Source organism: Aotus nancymaae, unplaced genomic scaffold (assembly GCF_030222135.1).
Source record: "Aotus nancymaae isolate 86718 unplaced genomic scaffold, 86718_ANA_hifiasm-v0.15.2.pri h1tg000059l, whole genome shotgun sequence".
Taxonomy (NCBI): domain Eukaryota; kingdom Metazoa; phylum Chordata; class Mammalia; order Primates; family Aotidae; genus Aotus; species Aotus nancymaae.
Window position 1 is genome coordinate 29,866,623 of NW_026988473.1, and position 16,451 is coordinate 29,883,073.

Here is a 16,451-nt window from a genome sequence, read left to right on the forward strand (position 1 = left end):
CCATATGTCTCAGTTAAAAATCAGGGATTCTAGTTTTGTAGAAGGAATAAGAAATGGATATTGGCAGATAATTGGCAGTCTCTGCCACAAAGTTTATACAAGTATTAGAAAATACTACTATATGGACACATCAGGACATTGCAGTACAGTTATTTCAATACATTTGGTGCAATCTTGACAAAGAATTCAAAATTATATATTTTTTAAGAAATCATATTTCTCCCTTGCTCCAAACATTCCATGGGCTTACTAGTTCTGTCAAAGCCCTAACAATGTCCTCCACGGCCCTGTTTTGTGTCCACCTCCTCCATTGCCTTTCTTACTTCATCCCAACTACAATCTTCTTTGTTCATCTATTCATCTACTTTTGCTGTTCTTCACACTTGCCAGATATATCCCTCCTTAGGACCTCCTGGATGCCTGCCCTAAGGCCCCCCTCCTGGGTCTACCTGGGTATCTGCATGACTAACTTTCTTGCCTCCTTCATGTCTTTGTCCAGATGCTACCAGCTCTATGAGGCCTACAACAACAACCCTACTTAAAGTTGCAATTCCCTCCACTCCTGCATACTTCCAATTTACCTTTTCTTCATCAGTTTTTCCCTGTAGCATTTATTGCCTATTAACATCTATACAATTTTCTTATTTATAATGTTTATTGTTGATTATCTGTTTCCACTTGAAAGTAAGCTGCATAGGGCACAATGATTTTTTTTCTACTTTGTTCACTGAAAAATTTTAAGTGCCTAGAACAATATCAGATATATTGTAGGTGCTCAATGAATAACATGTGAATGAATGAAAGCATTTATTTCAGAACAACAGTAAAAACTAAATGTAATTTTTTTTACCTTAAAAGTAATATATTTTCCTTAGGCCTGGCATGTCATCTTAATTTGTGACTCCTCTTTATTGTCTTAGTGGGATACTTCAGAGATGAGATTTTGTAGCCATTTTAATCAGCATTGTGAGTCTATGATTACACCCTGGAAATGATCTTATAGGTCAGGGATCTCCAAACCCCAGGTACTGATCCCCTACCCTTTGGTCTGGAAAAATTGTTTTCAATGAAACTGGTCCCTAGTGCTAAAAAGGTTGGGGACTGCTGCTATAATTAACATTCTTTGACATGATTTCTTATGGGCATATTGTTTTGGTCATAAGAAAGTTTAGATTGTCTGTATTACTCAATATTTCTAGATTGCAAATAAGAAAATCCCAACTCAAACTAGGTTAAGCAAAGCAAGGAAATTGTTGACTCATGTACATAAGAAACTAAAGAGGTGGTTGTTTTTAATAGCTGGTTTCAGGGATTCAAATGTTGTCATCAGGAATCTCACTTTCTGTCTCTCTCCATCTCTTATGTCTGTTTTCATCTCTTTTGGCTTCATCTCAATGGTGGAGGTTTACATTTTTCTTAAAGTTAGCAATCCAGGAGAATACAGCCCTGCTTACTTTCTTCATCAGGACTCTGATTTACCAATTTGTGTGTGTGTGGGAGAATAGGGAATTTTGATTGGCCAGCCTTGTAGACGTTCATTTTCATGTCTTGAAGGCAAGGCCACATAATTGACAGACAGAATCAGAAGGAAGGTAAGTTCCAAAAAACAGGGATGAAGGACAAACCAAAAAAAAAAAATTGTTGTGGTGTGCTTTTTCAGTAATTCTACTTGTAATTTATATAAGCAGTTTTCCAGCAAATAGCAAAAATTAAAATGTTTTGAAACAAACCAGCATTTTTTTGTTCTTAAACACAATTATACTAATTATAGACTTAGATTCATATTTTTTTCTTTAGGCTCTTGTCTGTTAATTTCTAAGGGAATTTCACATTTAATAATTGCTATATGGTCTAAAATAACATGATGACAAGTAAGTTGTGATTAATGCCCAGCCTCTATTTGTAATCTATGTAGGATTTTACATTTAAAATTAAATAACTTTCTTTATCATTTTTAGCTGAAAATGGCAAAAATAGAAGCAGAAGATCACAGAGAAGCACTATCTCAGTCTTCTTTATCCCCCTTGACTAAAACAATGGAAGTATTACAGCGAAGTAGCCCTGAAGGCACCTTGGATGGGAATACTATAAACCCAATTTACAAATATATTTTGAATGATTTACCAAGGTAAGAACTTTATTTCAGCAGCTTAAACTGAATACTGAAGGGGATAAAAGTGTTTATAGAAAGTAGTTTAGATGTTCAATCAGTCTTGGCTGGGTGAGGTGGCTCATGCCTGTAATCCCATCACTTTGGAAGGCCAAGGCAGGTGGATCACTTGAGATCAGGAGTTGGAGACCAGCTTGGCCAACATGGTGAAACCCTGTCTCTACTAAAAATACAAAAAAATTAGCTGGGCATGGTGATGGGCACCTGTAATCCCAGCTACTCAGGAGGCTGAGGCAGGAGAAATAGTTGAACCCAGGAGGCAGAGGTTGCAGTGAGCTGAGATTATGCCACTTGACTCTAGCCTGGGTGACAGAGTGAGACTCTGTCCCAAAAAAAGAAATTTCAAGCAGAAGTGACATAAATAAGTAATTTTGAGATGTGTTGAGTTATGGAGGTTGTTGCTTAGGGTACAGCCCTTCTATTTTTTCTCCTTTTTCGGAAGAAAAAAATATAGATGATGCAATAAACATAAATTATCTCTGGGATCTGACTTCAACAGGTAGCATAATGATAATAAGCATAATGGCAGGTAGTACTTGTTAAGTGCCAGTCACCATGCTTAGCACTTAACCTGCATTCTATCAATTTTGTTCTCAAAACAGCACTAGCAGGAATATAAAACAGATGGTAGTCTAAATATATTCATTTTACCTAGAGGAAGAAAAGGCAGAGAGGTTTATTAACTTGACTAAGCTCACACAGCTAGTAAGTAGAGAAGGTATGGTGTGAACTCAAATGGATCTAACACCACAGCATTTATCAGAAATACAAAGCAGAGGAGACAGGGGTATTATTTCTGTGCTTTTACTCTGTTAGAAAGTGAAAGAACTGGCTAGATGCAGTGGCTCACACCTATAATCCCAGCACTTTGGGAGGCCAAAGCAGGCAGATCACAAGGTCAGGAGTTTGAGACCAGCCTGGCCAATATGGTGAAACCCCGTCTTTACTAAAAATACAAAAAAATTAGCCGGGCATGGTGGCACGCACCTGTAGTCCCAGCTACTCAGGAGGCTGAGATAGAAAAATTGCTTGAACTCGGAAGGCAGAGGTTGCAGTGAGCTGAGATAACGCCACTGCACTCCAGCTTTTGGGCAACAGAGTGAGACTCTGTCTCAAAAACAAAAACAGTGAAAGTACTAAAAGGTATTTTTTATACATTGATAAACTATTGACTGGCTAAGTGTGATGCCATAGTCTTTATGTTAAGTAGAAAACTGAGACTGTAAGAAAATCAATAAATTATTCATAAATTAAGGATTATGTTAATCTCCTTATAGAAATGCTAGATTATATTTCTTTCCTAGACCACTGAGTATTTGTTTATTTTTGTGTGTGTGCCACTAGGTTAAGATGAAAGTGAAACTTTGACTTTCAGCTAATCTTTGTTTTGCCTTATTCCTCTCAGCTATAAGTGCATATTAGCAGTGTCTGAGATCCTTTATACAGTGTAGCTTTTAAAAAAAATGAATACCCTGTGTGTTATATTGTAGGTACACAAGTCACTCATGACTTATTAGAAAAAATAATGTTCCTTTATACAAATGCCAATTCTAATGCAATGCGTTCTTGCACATATTTTTTTTTGCCTTTAGCATTTTTTTCCAATTTCCTACTTCAAAATGGTAATACATTCACTTTTTATTCTAACTATTTTTGTGCATTTTTAGCTACTTAATTTTTTTTCTGGTAAAGCTAAATATATTTTCACTTATTCAATCTGTTCCTGTTTTTTCTTGTTTGCTTTCTTTGTTAGTCTGGTTAATACTGGCTTTATTTGTCCTTTTCATCATATGTCAGTCTTTCTTCCCATGTGGCACTTTCTACTGCCTGTTTTTTATAGTTTTTGTTTCAATGTGCTTCTTTTGTTTCTTTCTTTGAATCCTAACTTCTTTTCTATCAGTATTGCCTGTTACCATCAACTTTGATTATGATAAACCATGAACATGAAGTAACCCTCTTTTTGGCCATCGAATGGAAAGCTGTAGACAGTGCTCAGAGGTCTTTTACCTTCATGAAAAAGAAAATGATGAGTTTCAACCTGAAAGGGGTCAAGTTCATAAAGGCTAATGGTAATCTAAGAGCCATTGGTATTAATATGATTATCAGAGAGAGGCAATTTTCTCTTTGAGTAAAGATATTTTCCCCCTGATTGAGGTTAAAACTTCTTTTGTCTCATTCTTGTTTTCCTTGCCACCTTTCTTCTACCATCTTTATGGTCTTTTTATGAGAAACGATTATTAAAATAAAGTCAATTTATTTTTCCTACTTGTATCATAGAGATTGTGCTTTTCTTCATTAATAATACATTGTACTTTTTACAAAATATGCCTACATATATATGTATATATATTAAATCCATTCAAAGTAGCCATACAGTGACCACTTTATTTTCTTGTTATTATCTGATGCTGTTAGTTTTCTTTTTATTATATTTACATTATCCACTCTTCTCCCCTCTGTTCATGTGTTTCCTCTGCTGTCACTCCATGCTGCATTTGCTTGTAACAGAGTGACAACCTCTGTGCCAGGACACGCCGCTTCACAAGAAAACCAACACCAACATTATAAATGTTTTCAGCTTATTATACCAAAGGTTTCATCTTCACATTTTATGATTCACCATTTGGAGGTCATGTACTGAAAAAAGTGTAGCCTCATTTCTGTGGCTACTTCCAGGAAAGTAGTACAATAGTAAATTTGTCTTGCCCAGCTGTAGTCTGATGTGTTCCCAGGTGACCCAGAATAGGGCAATAGCCTTGGAGACATGGATAACAGAATCAGTTATTTATTAGTAACAGATATCCAGGCACAGTTTCACCATATTCATATCCAGCACTCCATGTGCTGAAGTGGAAGATCTCCAAATTACAATTGCATTTTTACATGAGGAGAATGTTGTAAACAATGAATATATTTTTTCCATCTCACATGTAAAATATATTGTTTTAATGATTTTCAGCCAATGATCATCTAAGGAATGTGATTTAATGATTTTTATAATGGGAAGTTAGAGTATTTTTTATCCTGCTGGCAACCCAGCACATTACCAACTCTTACAATTCCCTGAGGAGAAAAATTACTTTTAGTAAATTAAATGAGAACTGAAATTGGTTTTTAAAAAGTGAATACTAACCAGTTTTTTGTACATTATCTAGGCTACTTTTTCACAGACAAATCTTGCTTTTGAGGATACTAACAACCGCCTAATCTATTCAGTCACTTTTTAATGTCATTTATCTTGGGTACTTTTTACTTGGAATGAATCTTAGATCCTTTTTGAAAGGTAAACATGTAGATATATTGCCTTTTCTATGGACAGTTTAAGTTTAGCAACTTCATCATTCCAAAAATGAACTGTTGCTTCCCACCATGGAACAGGTGGCAGAAGGGAGTGAGAAGGAAACAGCAATGGTGAATGAAGCATGGTAACACCTTTACTGTTTTAGATGCCTGCTACCCCACAAATTATACTTTCTTTAGTTCAAAATATTTTCCAGATTTTTTCCTTCAAGCCTTTAAAAATATCTCTGCAGATCTACACATAAATATAATATTTTATTATAAAATGTTGAAAGACTAGATCATTGTTTCTTTCTGAAAATTTAACTTTCTTCTGGAAAAGTTGTATATAATATTTATAACCCCCCCATTTTAAATTTTACATGTGCCTTATTTTTATTTCTGTATACTTCTACACAAGCAAAAAAAACCACTTTTTTCCTTTTGGGTGGAATGATTTATACCCTCAGTGCTATGCTGAGATGTGTCTTTACAAATCTTAGAAATTGTTCTTCTTCTTTAGAAGTTTTTCTTCTGCAAAAGTAAATAAGTTTAACTTAACAAACATTAGTTGAATATCTTCTATGTAGTATATATGTAGTTTGAACGTAACATTTTGGTTATTATTCAATCATTGAGTTGCAAGTAAAAATTTGTTATGTGTTACAATAATATATCCTGAAAATAAAATATCCTGAAATTGCTCTGCAATTGGAAAACCCTTATAAATATTTTTAGGCCAAATTAGAATTACACCTTCTTCTAGAATTGGAAATAAAACTTGTGGGGAATTTTTTTTTATTACTGATTTTCTATGATGTTTAAATTGTATTTTATCAGAGAATCTAGCAATTAGAGAAAGTTATTTGTATCTTTGGAAGTTTAGGCAAGTTGGGGAAAGGGTAAGATGAAGTTTAATAAAATCTTTGTGTTTTTTGTATTCAAGAGATTTTATAAAAGCTTACATTCACCGAACCTAAGTGGGGTTATTTCTTTTATTGGTTGCTTTCCAGTATTTTAAACTGATGATTCATTATTGAACATACTTATGGTCATTCTCGTTTATGTTTATATTTTATTTGTATATATTTCAATTAGAGAGCTTAATTACCATTAAAATGGTACTATAATAAAGATAAGTTTTACAAATGATAATATTAAAAAAAACTCTTCAGGAAGGTTTAAATGCCATAAAAATATAAAGCAAGAAATATATGCTTGTCAAATATATAGTATAAATAAATAATTTAGATGAAAATGGTTGACTACATTTAACAAAGAGACTACCAAATAATGAAGGGCTAAAGAGTGGTTGTTAGATTTGATGTACTTCATTTCATATTGTAAGTAATTGCTATCCATAAAAATTCTATGTCTTCTGTATAAGAAAAAGAGACATTTTGACAGGCAACACTAGTGTGAAATGACAGGAAGTACAAATCCCTGGCAACTGTCATTTCATTATCCTGCTGTTGAATTCATATCCAAATTGTGTGATAACTTAGACCTGCATGTTTGTTTTTGAGCCACGGTCTGTCAAAGTAGCCACATTTCCTGCCTAAGAATAGAATTATTAGCCACATGCAAATTTATGCCATAGAAATCTAAACTTAGCAAGGATGTTTTGTGTTTCTACAAGAGGGAAAATAAAAACTCCGTGTCATTTTATGCTTATGCTGAAATTTCTGGTGAAATATTTCTGATTAAAATATAATTTTTAGAAAATAGCAGATAGTTTATATTTTATGTTATGAAATTAATTCAATATTAGTAAAGGTGTTTAATAAAACTAAAAGCAAAAGTAATTCATATTATTGATTATATTACATGTCCATTATATTTAGTGCAGTAGTGGAAAGTTGATCATGTAAGTTAGGCCACTATCAGTGAAAAGTAACAAAATTCAACTGAAAGTGACTTTAAAAATGAGGAACATTCATTATCTCACATAAGAAGAATTCAGAGAGAGAGCAATTTTAGGGTTAAATTCAGCAGTTCAGCAGTGTTATCAAAAAGTCTGGCTCATTGTGTCTTTCCCTCTGCCATCCTCAAAATATTGGCTAGATCCTTTGGCTTGACCCCTCCTGCTTGCAAGATGGCTCATCACATGTTCACTCTACAATGTCCGAGTAAAGAAGATAGATGTTTGATCATGTATATCTCTTTTTCATTAGGGCAAAAAACCTTTCTATAAAAGACTCCTCATGTCTCATTGGCCAAAATTAGATCACAAGCTGATTACTTAACCTGCCAAGGTAAAGGGAAATGAAATTACCATCATTGACTCTAGACCATTGAAGATTTACTCGCTGGAGCTGATAGGATTACTCATAGGATACTTTCCATGGGCATGTAAGGAAGATGAATTCTTAAAAATAACTGACACTTTATCTAAGAAGAAATGAGGGAAATTACTTACGTAAATAATCAACATTACCTGACATAACTCTTGGCTTCAGCTTTCTTATATTTTGTTTCTTAAATTATGTTTGTTTCTTTTCAGTGGCATTTTTGATACATTTTTGCATAATGTCATAATTACCAAAGAATAATTCTTGCTTATCAACCACTGGTTGAGTTCCTGTGGAAAAGTAGCAGATGTAAAACAAGGATCTTACTCTTGCAGAGTGGGATCTGAAATCATCTGATACCACATAACAGATAACAAAGCAAACATGGCAATATGCAAAACAGGACATCATTTATTCACAGGGCCTGGGGAAATGATTTGGAATAAGGAATAATTAGGATCTGGTGGGATTAACTTCTCTCATGTGTCTTGTCATCCTGAACAGTTTTGGTGCGGCCTTTTCTATGACCCTAACCCTTGGAATTTTTCCCTTCAGTAACCATGGCTTTTCCTTCACAGTTAATCGTGATTAGTAATTGTAAATTTATATGTGAAACTATTTAGTAGTTCTTTCACCTGACAGTTAATGTTATTGTGAAAGTGGTTCTAGAAAATTAAGTTCTAAATTGAGATTAACATTTATTAAATATTTACTTCTTGAAAGGAATACAGTAATAGGTACAGATTAGCTGAGTGAACACTATTGGTAAAAAGGTATGCAGATAAGAACTATGGAAGGCAATGTGGTGCAATTATACCTGAGGGATATTACAGGGGAGTAATGAGCAGCACCACTTGGTAAAAATTGTTGAATGTGAGACCAAGAAGTATGATTTTACTAGGAGTTTTCTTCAAACTGCTATAAAAGTCACTAAGGTTTACTAATGCCATTAAAAAGAGGCATTGAGGAGAAAATTATTCTTGTCTAATCTGTAGTCATCTCCTTAATTCTTATGGTTTAACTTACTTTTTTTTCCTGTACTCCTTCCTAATAATATTTTCTTATATTTTTAGACCTTAAAGATTACTTAGTTGTTGCTTTATGAAGCAAAAATTTGTAAACTAGATTTAATGAAAATTTCAGAGGGTAAGTGTAATTACATGCTACCCTGAAATATCAAGGGGGTTGTGAATTCCACAATGTTTAAGATCTATAGGACCTGTAAATATAATGGAATATCACCATCAGGTTAGGTTTCATTATATGGCTAAAGAGAAAAGATTTTTGCAGACGTTGTTAAGCCACATAATCAGTTATCTTTAAGTTAATTAAAAGTGAGATTATTCTGGATATGCCTGACCTAATCAGAAGAACTCTTAAATGATAGAGATTATAGAGAACTTAGAAAGCTAAGCTATTGCTGGCCTCAAAAAAAAAAAAAAAAAATGATAGTCAGTATGAATTCTATAGCTGTTTAAGAACTGAATTCTGGCAACAACCTGAATGAGCTTGGAAGAGGACCCTGAGCATCAGCTGAGACTGCAGCCCCAGCTGATACCTTGATTTCAGCTTTGTGATATCCTGAACAGAGGATCCAGCTAAGCTTTCCTCCGACTCTGGACCTACAGAAATAGTGTGGTAATAAATAGATGTTGTTTTAAGCCACTAAGTTTGTGGTAGTTTGTTGTACATTAAAAGAAAACTAATAATGGATGGAGAAATAAGTGGTAGGTAGATAGGTAGATATATAAATGGATTTTTAAAGGAAGTGTACTTATGAAGTAATAGGATTAATGTTCTTGTATTAATCCAATTCAGTGGAATTTAAACTTCAGGCTTAAAAGGAATGTTTCTATATCATGGCAAAAGCTTAAATAATACAGTGATAAACTGAAATATTTGACAGAAATTAAGGGCTAGCATTTTATATGATAGAAAATAACCAATGAGATATAGTAATTCCAGCTATCAAACTTTCCAGGGCAGGTGTGGATGCACAGGGAGGAGACACATTCCTTCATATGGGATTGGCATAGAAATCGTACTGAAAAAGGAGCTACTACTTTGTCTGTTTATATGTGAGGTATTTACAGGTGTAATGGAAAATTTGCAGGCTCCATATACACTTCCAGGACAAGATGATCAGACTGACATAGAAATATTAAAAAGAAAATCTATGTTATAAAACTAGCCCAGATTCCAGAATATTATAGAAAATCTCAACAGTAGGCGAGGAGAAGGTGAGGGGTTTTTCTGTTTTGTTTTTGGACAAAAGACCATTTTCTAGAACAATTGGTTTAGGAATCCACATGGAAAGGAACTATACCTGTTCATGGAGACTACATATGGGCCAATAAATGAAAGTGATCACAGCACTAAATTAAATTAAGTATCAGCTGAAAAAGACAGAATTCAGCAAAACAATCATACAGCCTACTGAATTTTAGAAAATATAGCTCTATAGATCTTAATGTAGATCTTAAAAATGTAGATCTTAAAAGAAATTATAATGTAAAATGTATATAACTAATCATTCTCAAGCAGCACAGGAAGGACAGGATGCAAAACCTCAAGCTCAAGCAAGGAAGATTTTGGAGCTGAGCTCCCTGCATAAAGCCAGGACCCCTGAAAGACAGGTGCATCTATTCATGAAAATGGAAATAAAGGTATTCTTCATCAGCCCTAGGAAGCAATAATAAACAGATACAATGTGTTTTAAGGTTTGTGCATTATCTAGAAAATAATGTGTAAGTAATTATGTTAAACTTTAATAGGACAAGGATTCATATTGTAATGGGTAGTGTAACCAGTAAAAAATAAAGTTAAATGTATAATGTACAACCTAATAGAAGGGGAAATGAAATAATGGAAAATTATTTCTTGATCTAAACAAAGATAAGAAAGAAGTGAAAAGGAACATAGAACAGGTAGGTAAAACATGAAACAAATAGCAAATGTATTAGGGTTCTCCAGAGAAACAGAACCAATAGGTTATAATACTTTATTTTATTTTGAAATTTATACTTTAAAAAATTTATTTGATTTTAAGATTTATTATAATTTTTTTTTAGAGATGAGGTCTTGCTATGTTGCCCAGGCTGATCTCAAACTCCCTATTTCAAGCAATCCTCTCACCTCAGCTTCCCAAAGTGCTGGGATTACAAGCATAAGCCACCATGCCCAGCCCATATACGGCATATTTTTTCTATATATATAATATATATATACATATATATATATATATATATATATATAGAGAGAGAGAGAGAGAGAGAGAGAGAGAGAGAGAGAGAGAGGCGCTATGGTATTGGGTCACTCAATTCTGGAGGCTGTAAAGTCCCATGATTAGCCATCTACAAGCTGGAGACCCAGGAAAACCAGTGGTGTGGTTCAGAGGCCTGAGAGACAGAGGAGCATTGGTGTAGTTTCCAGTGTGAGTCTGAAGGCCTGAGAAACAAGAGTGACCAGAACAGGAGAAGATTAATGTCCCAGCTGAAGCAGTAAGGCAGAGGAAGCCAGATTCCAACCTTCTTTGCCTTTTTGGTTTAATCAGACCCTCAACAGATTGAATGATGCCCACTTGCCCTGGGGAGGGCCATCTGCTTTACTTGATCCACCAGTTCAAATGCTAATCTCTTCTGGAAACATCCTCACAGACACACCCAGAAATAATGTTTCCTCACATATGTGGACATCCTATTGCCTAGTCAAGTTGATACATAAAATTAACCATCACAGTAAGATTGTAGATATAAGTTCAAACACCATAAGTCCTTGGTTTACTCATCTATAAAAGGGGAATAATAATATAGGGCTGCTGTGAGAATGAAATGATAAATATATATAAAGTGCTTAGAACAGTGACTGACATAAATGCTATAGAGGCATTAGCTATTAGTATTGTTACTATCATTATCAATATGTAGGGCATGATATACAATTTATAACTTGCCTGGCCTGGATGAGAGTCCCTGTAATTGGGCAAGTAAGAGCAAAAGCTGATGGAACTGTTCAAAGAAGACTCCTTGGGGCTCTACCCACAAGTTGAGCTGCTTCAGAGTTTAGGTGACTTACTAGGACAGGGTTGGAGAGGTGTTTCTTTTCATTATCCCTGTACAAGCAGTGGAGTCTTTGTGAACACTCTGAGTTATCGCCTTGACATGGACCTCATTGTTCTTATGACGTGGCAGCAAAGAGGCAGTGAGGAAAGAGAGTGGAAACAGCTGTGACTCTTACCAACAATTTTTTTTTTTGTATTTTAGGTTCTGGGGTACATGTGCACATCATGCAGGATTGTTGCATAGGCACGTACATGGCAAGATGGTTTGCTGCCTTCATCCCCCCATCACCTATATCTGGGATTTTTCTCCATGTTATCTCTCCCCAACCTGTTGTCTCCAGATTTTTTAATGATCGCCATTCTAACTGGCATGAGATGGTATCTCAATGTGGTTTTCATTTGCATTTCTCTAATGACCAGTGAGGATAAGCATTTTTGTCATATGTTTGTTGGCCTCCTATATGTCTTCTTTTGAAAAGTGTCTGTTCATGTCCTTCACCCACTTTTGAATGGGTTTGTTTGATTTTTTCTTGTAAATCTGTTTTAGTTCTTTGTAGATTCTGGATATTCGCCCTTTGTCAGATGGGTAGATTGCAAAAATTTTTTCCTATTCTGTTGGTTGCCGATTCACTCTAATCATTGTTTCTTTTGCTGTACAGAAGCTCTGGAGTTTAATGAGATCCTATTTGTCTATTTTGGCTTTTGTTGCCAATGCTTTGGTTTTTTAGTCATGAAGTCCTTGCCTATGCCTATATCCTGAATGGTTTTGCCTAGATTTTCTTCTAGGGTTTTTATGGTGTTAGGTCTTATGTTTAAATCTTTAATCCATCTGGAGTTAATTTTGGTGTAAGGTGTCAGGAAGGGGTCCAGTTTCTGCTTTCTGCACATGGCTAGCCAGTTTTCCCCATACCATTTATTAAACAGGGAATCCTTTCCCCATTGCTTGTTTTCATCAGGTTTGTCAAAGATCGGATGGTTGTAGATGTGTGGTGTTGCCTCTGAGGCATCGGTTCTGTTCCATTTGTCTATATCTCTCTTTTGGTACTAGTACTGTGCTGTTCTGATTACTGTAGCCTAGTAGTGTAGTTTGAAGTCAGGTAGCCTGATGCCTCCAGCTCTGTTCTTTTTGCTTAGGGTTGTCTTGGCTATACAGGCTCTCTTTTGGTTCCATATGAAGTTTAAGGTGGTTTTTTCCAGTTCTGTGAAGAAGAACATTGGTAGCTTAATGGGGATAGCATTGAATCTATAAGTTACTTTGGGCAGTATGGCCATTTTCACGATATTGATTCTTCCTAACCATGAGCATGGAATGTTTCTCCATCTGTTTGTGTCTTCTCTTATTTTGTTGAGCAGTGGTTTGTAGTTCTCCTTGAAGAGGTCCTTTACATTCTTTGTCAGTTGTGTTCCTAGGTATTTTATTCTTTTTATAGCAATTGTGAATGGGAGTTCACTCTTGATTTGGCTCTTTTTAAGTCTGTTATTGGTGTATAGGAATGCTTGTGATTTCTGCACATTGATTTTGTATCCTGAGACTTTGCTGAAGTTGCTTTTCAGTTTAAGGAGGTTTTGGGCTAAGACGATGGGGTCTTCTAAATGTAACAACATATTTTTATAGGGATGTAGGAGATACTTTTAGAAATTTATAATGTACTGCTTTGAGGACTCTCAGAAATAAATGGGGTGGATTTTGAGAATGTAATAAAGTCCTGTATTATGATGATCAGGTTATCATGCTGGCAGTTGTTTATGTTAAATTCTTCACCTTCAAGATTGCCGTCTTTAGGACTATCGAGGAACCTGATCCTTCCTTTTGACCCACATCCCTTTGGGGCAACATTGACAATAGACTATTGAGCCAGATGGTCCAGAGACTGGGCCTGCAATCATGGTGCTATATTCTTATAGTCATCTGTGATTAGAAATGAATGACTAATGTTAAAATAATCACAAGAATCAGAGCACTATTTCAGCAGTTGTTACATTGAAACACTTCTGGCAGAAATTTAAATTATATTATGTATTTTAGTGAATACTTTTAAAATCAATCAATATATAGTGTCTCTACTCATCTTAGTATACCAGACAGACCATGCAAGTCCCCTGCCAATTATGTTTTCCTTGTTTGGGAGGCACTGAGAGCCCATATTACCCTACCTCCTGTGTACCTCCAGGGTGTATCCTGCTGTCCTATCTCTAGCTGGGCCACTGATAGGTACTTTCCTATATGCAGGCTTGCCAGTAGCATGAGATTGCCTGGCATGAGAGTTCTACCCAACAGGGGTGTCCTATCCTGGGTAGTGATGAAATTAAACTCTTTGAGAAAGTTGAATGTAAGTCATATAGTAGACAGAGACTGAAGAAAGCAATTTAGCATAGAAATGAGGAGACACATAGAGGAAGTTAGCAGAAGGCATGAGGAAAGAGGAGGAGGTTAGAGGTAAATCAGACAATAATAATGTATGAAGAAGAGGCAGGTCGACACAGAAGGAGATAGGAGGTGCTGAGTCAAAAACCATGGAGTCTACTTGAATTAAGTCACTAGTGTATCCTCAGCCATGAATGGCCTTCCAGCTCTCTTTGTGCCCTGCAGGAGTGGTTTTATTTACTTTTTAAACTTTCTATGTATCTTCATAATAAGCCTTATCACTTGAAGCCTAAGTGTACCTCTGTTTCTTCAAAGCTAAATGAACCTAACACCCTTCGTTCCAGCACCAATTTCGTAAACTGACTATGTGCGTTTAATTTTCATGTGGGATAAGCTGGCTTTGCAAGGTATGTGATCATCCTCTCCAACACGTAACAGCTATGAAACACATGTCAATTGTTAAAAAGGTGAGTTTGAGAGTGTGTAAGAACTACTGAGGAAGGGTGTGGTGGCTCACGCCTGTAATTCCAGCAGTTTGGGAGGCCGAGGTAGGCGGGTCCTGAGGTCAAGAGATGGAGAGCATCCTGGCTAACATAGTGAAACTCCATCTCTTACTAAAAATAGAAAAAAAATTAGCTGGGTGTGGTGGTACATGCCTGTAGTCCCAGCTACTCGGGAGGCTGAGGCAGGAGAATCGCTTGAACCTGGGAGGCAGAGGTTGCTGTGAGCTGAGATCGCACCACTGCACTCTAGCCTGGATAACAGAGTGAGACTCTGTCTCAAAAAAAAAAAAAATACTGAAAATCTGTCATCAATGTTGTAAAACAAATCAAAGCTGAAGACTATTTATAGTGGATGAATAATATTAGTTTTTTGGTTTTTTTTTGACATGGAGTCTTACTCTGCCACCTAGGCTGGAGTGTGCAGTGGTGCGATCTGGGCTCAATGCAACCTTCGCCTCCCAGGTTCAAGCGATTCTCCTGCCTCAGCCTCAAGAGTGTCTGGGATTACAGCCATCTGCCACCATGCCAGGCTAATTTTTGTATATTTTGTATGTTCACAAAGCTGATCTTGAACTCCTGACCTCAGGTGATCTACCTGCCTTGGCCTCCCAAAGTGCTGGGATTATAGGCATTGCCACAGTGCCCAGCAATATTAACTCTTTAACATGAAAAACTAACCTTTCTTCCACTTTTAAATATAAATTACTAGAGATAACCAGATAGTAGATAAATATATAGTTGAACCATATATTTAAATGTAATTATTTCTACCATTCACTGGGTAAATCTCCTATCTCCTATAATCCATTGTCCTAACCCGATCAGGATCATGTGGAGTTTGGAAGAATTTGCATTCCTGAAATAATGCAAGTGCTGTTACCAGAAGACCAGCAAGATGTGTGTGACAAAAATGATAGATAACATATGCATAACTAGATAGAATAGGGCCATATCAACATAGTTGATAAAATGTTACATTCCAGCAAAATCCCTAAAGAGCATAGAGCAACATGAATAATATTATAAAACTGTTATAAAACAGTGTTAAGTCAGAAGGCAATAGGGTTGAGGATATAACATGATTAAAACTTCAGAATATGAAAAAATAAAAACCTTTTGCCTTGTGGTGGTGGAATAATGTATTATATTAAAATCATTAGCATATTTATAAGAATATTTCACAATGAACAAAATACTTGATTAAAAAAGACACCTTATTCTGCTTTTAAGTAGGGAATTCCATTTAAAAAATATGGGAATCTTCTCTTCAAGTAACTGTTTATTGGAAACTGGGAACTATATGAGAGCTGTGATTCTTTCCCTTGGCTGTTTACTGTTCTTCCCTCAGGTTGAAGAGCTTGATGACCATGTGAAGCTCCATTACTGTTACTGCAGAAACACTGCCAGTTTGGAATAACTGCTACCATAAGCCATCACCCACCACTGTTACCAAAATCTGAGTAACTTAGGTGGTCTGAAGGGAGGTCCCACCTTTCCCAGAGCTAGAGTCCAAAGACCCTTTCAAGGCTCTATTTGCCACAGTTTTGAACCTGGTTGGAACTTCAGAGTGTAGGGAAGGCCACTCCTCTCCCCAGTACTATACTCAGTCTAGGGCAGACTTGGATAGCAGCATGTGTAAACAACAACAACAGAATACAACTGCTTGAATTCCGGCGTAGTTCTCCTTGGTCTGCTGCGTCAACACACACAGACACACACACACACACACACACACATCTATTTTCCCTGTGACATGTGACTACCATTCATTTTTTCAAAGGAA

At 35.9% G+C, this 16,451-nt stretch overlaps 1 protein-coding gene across 1 annotated transcript in view; it reads left to right on the plus strand.

The window, feature by feature from the left end:
• The window catches only part of DCDC1 (doublecortin domain containing 1), a 498,476-nt gene that overhangs the window by 27,326 nt on the left and 454,699 nt on the right, over positions 1 to 16,451 (plus strand). Inside the window, exon 2 of the mRNA XM_064365537.1 lies at positions 1,959 to 2,128. Within this exon, the coding sequence (XP_064221607.1) occupies positions 1,965 to 2,128 (164 nt within the window). The 5' untranslated portion in view covers positions 1,959 to 1,964. The remainder of the gene's footprint in view (positions 1 to 1,958; positions 2,129 to 16,451) is intronic.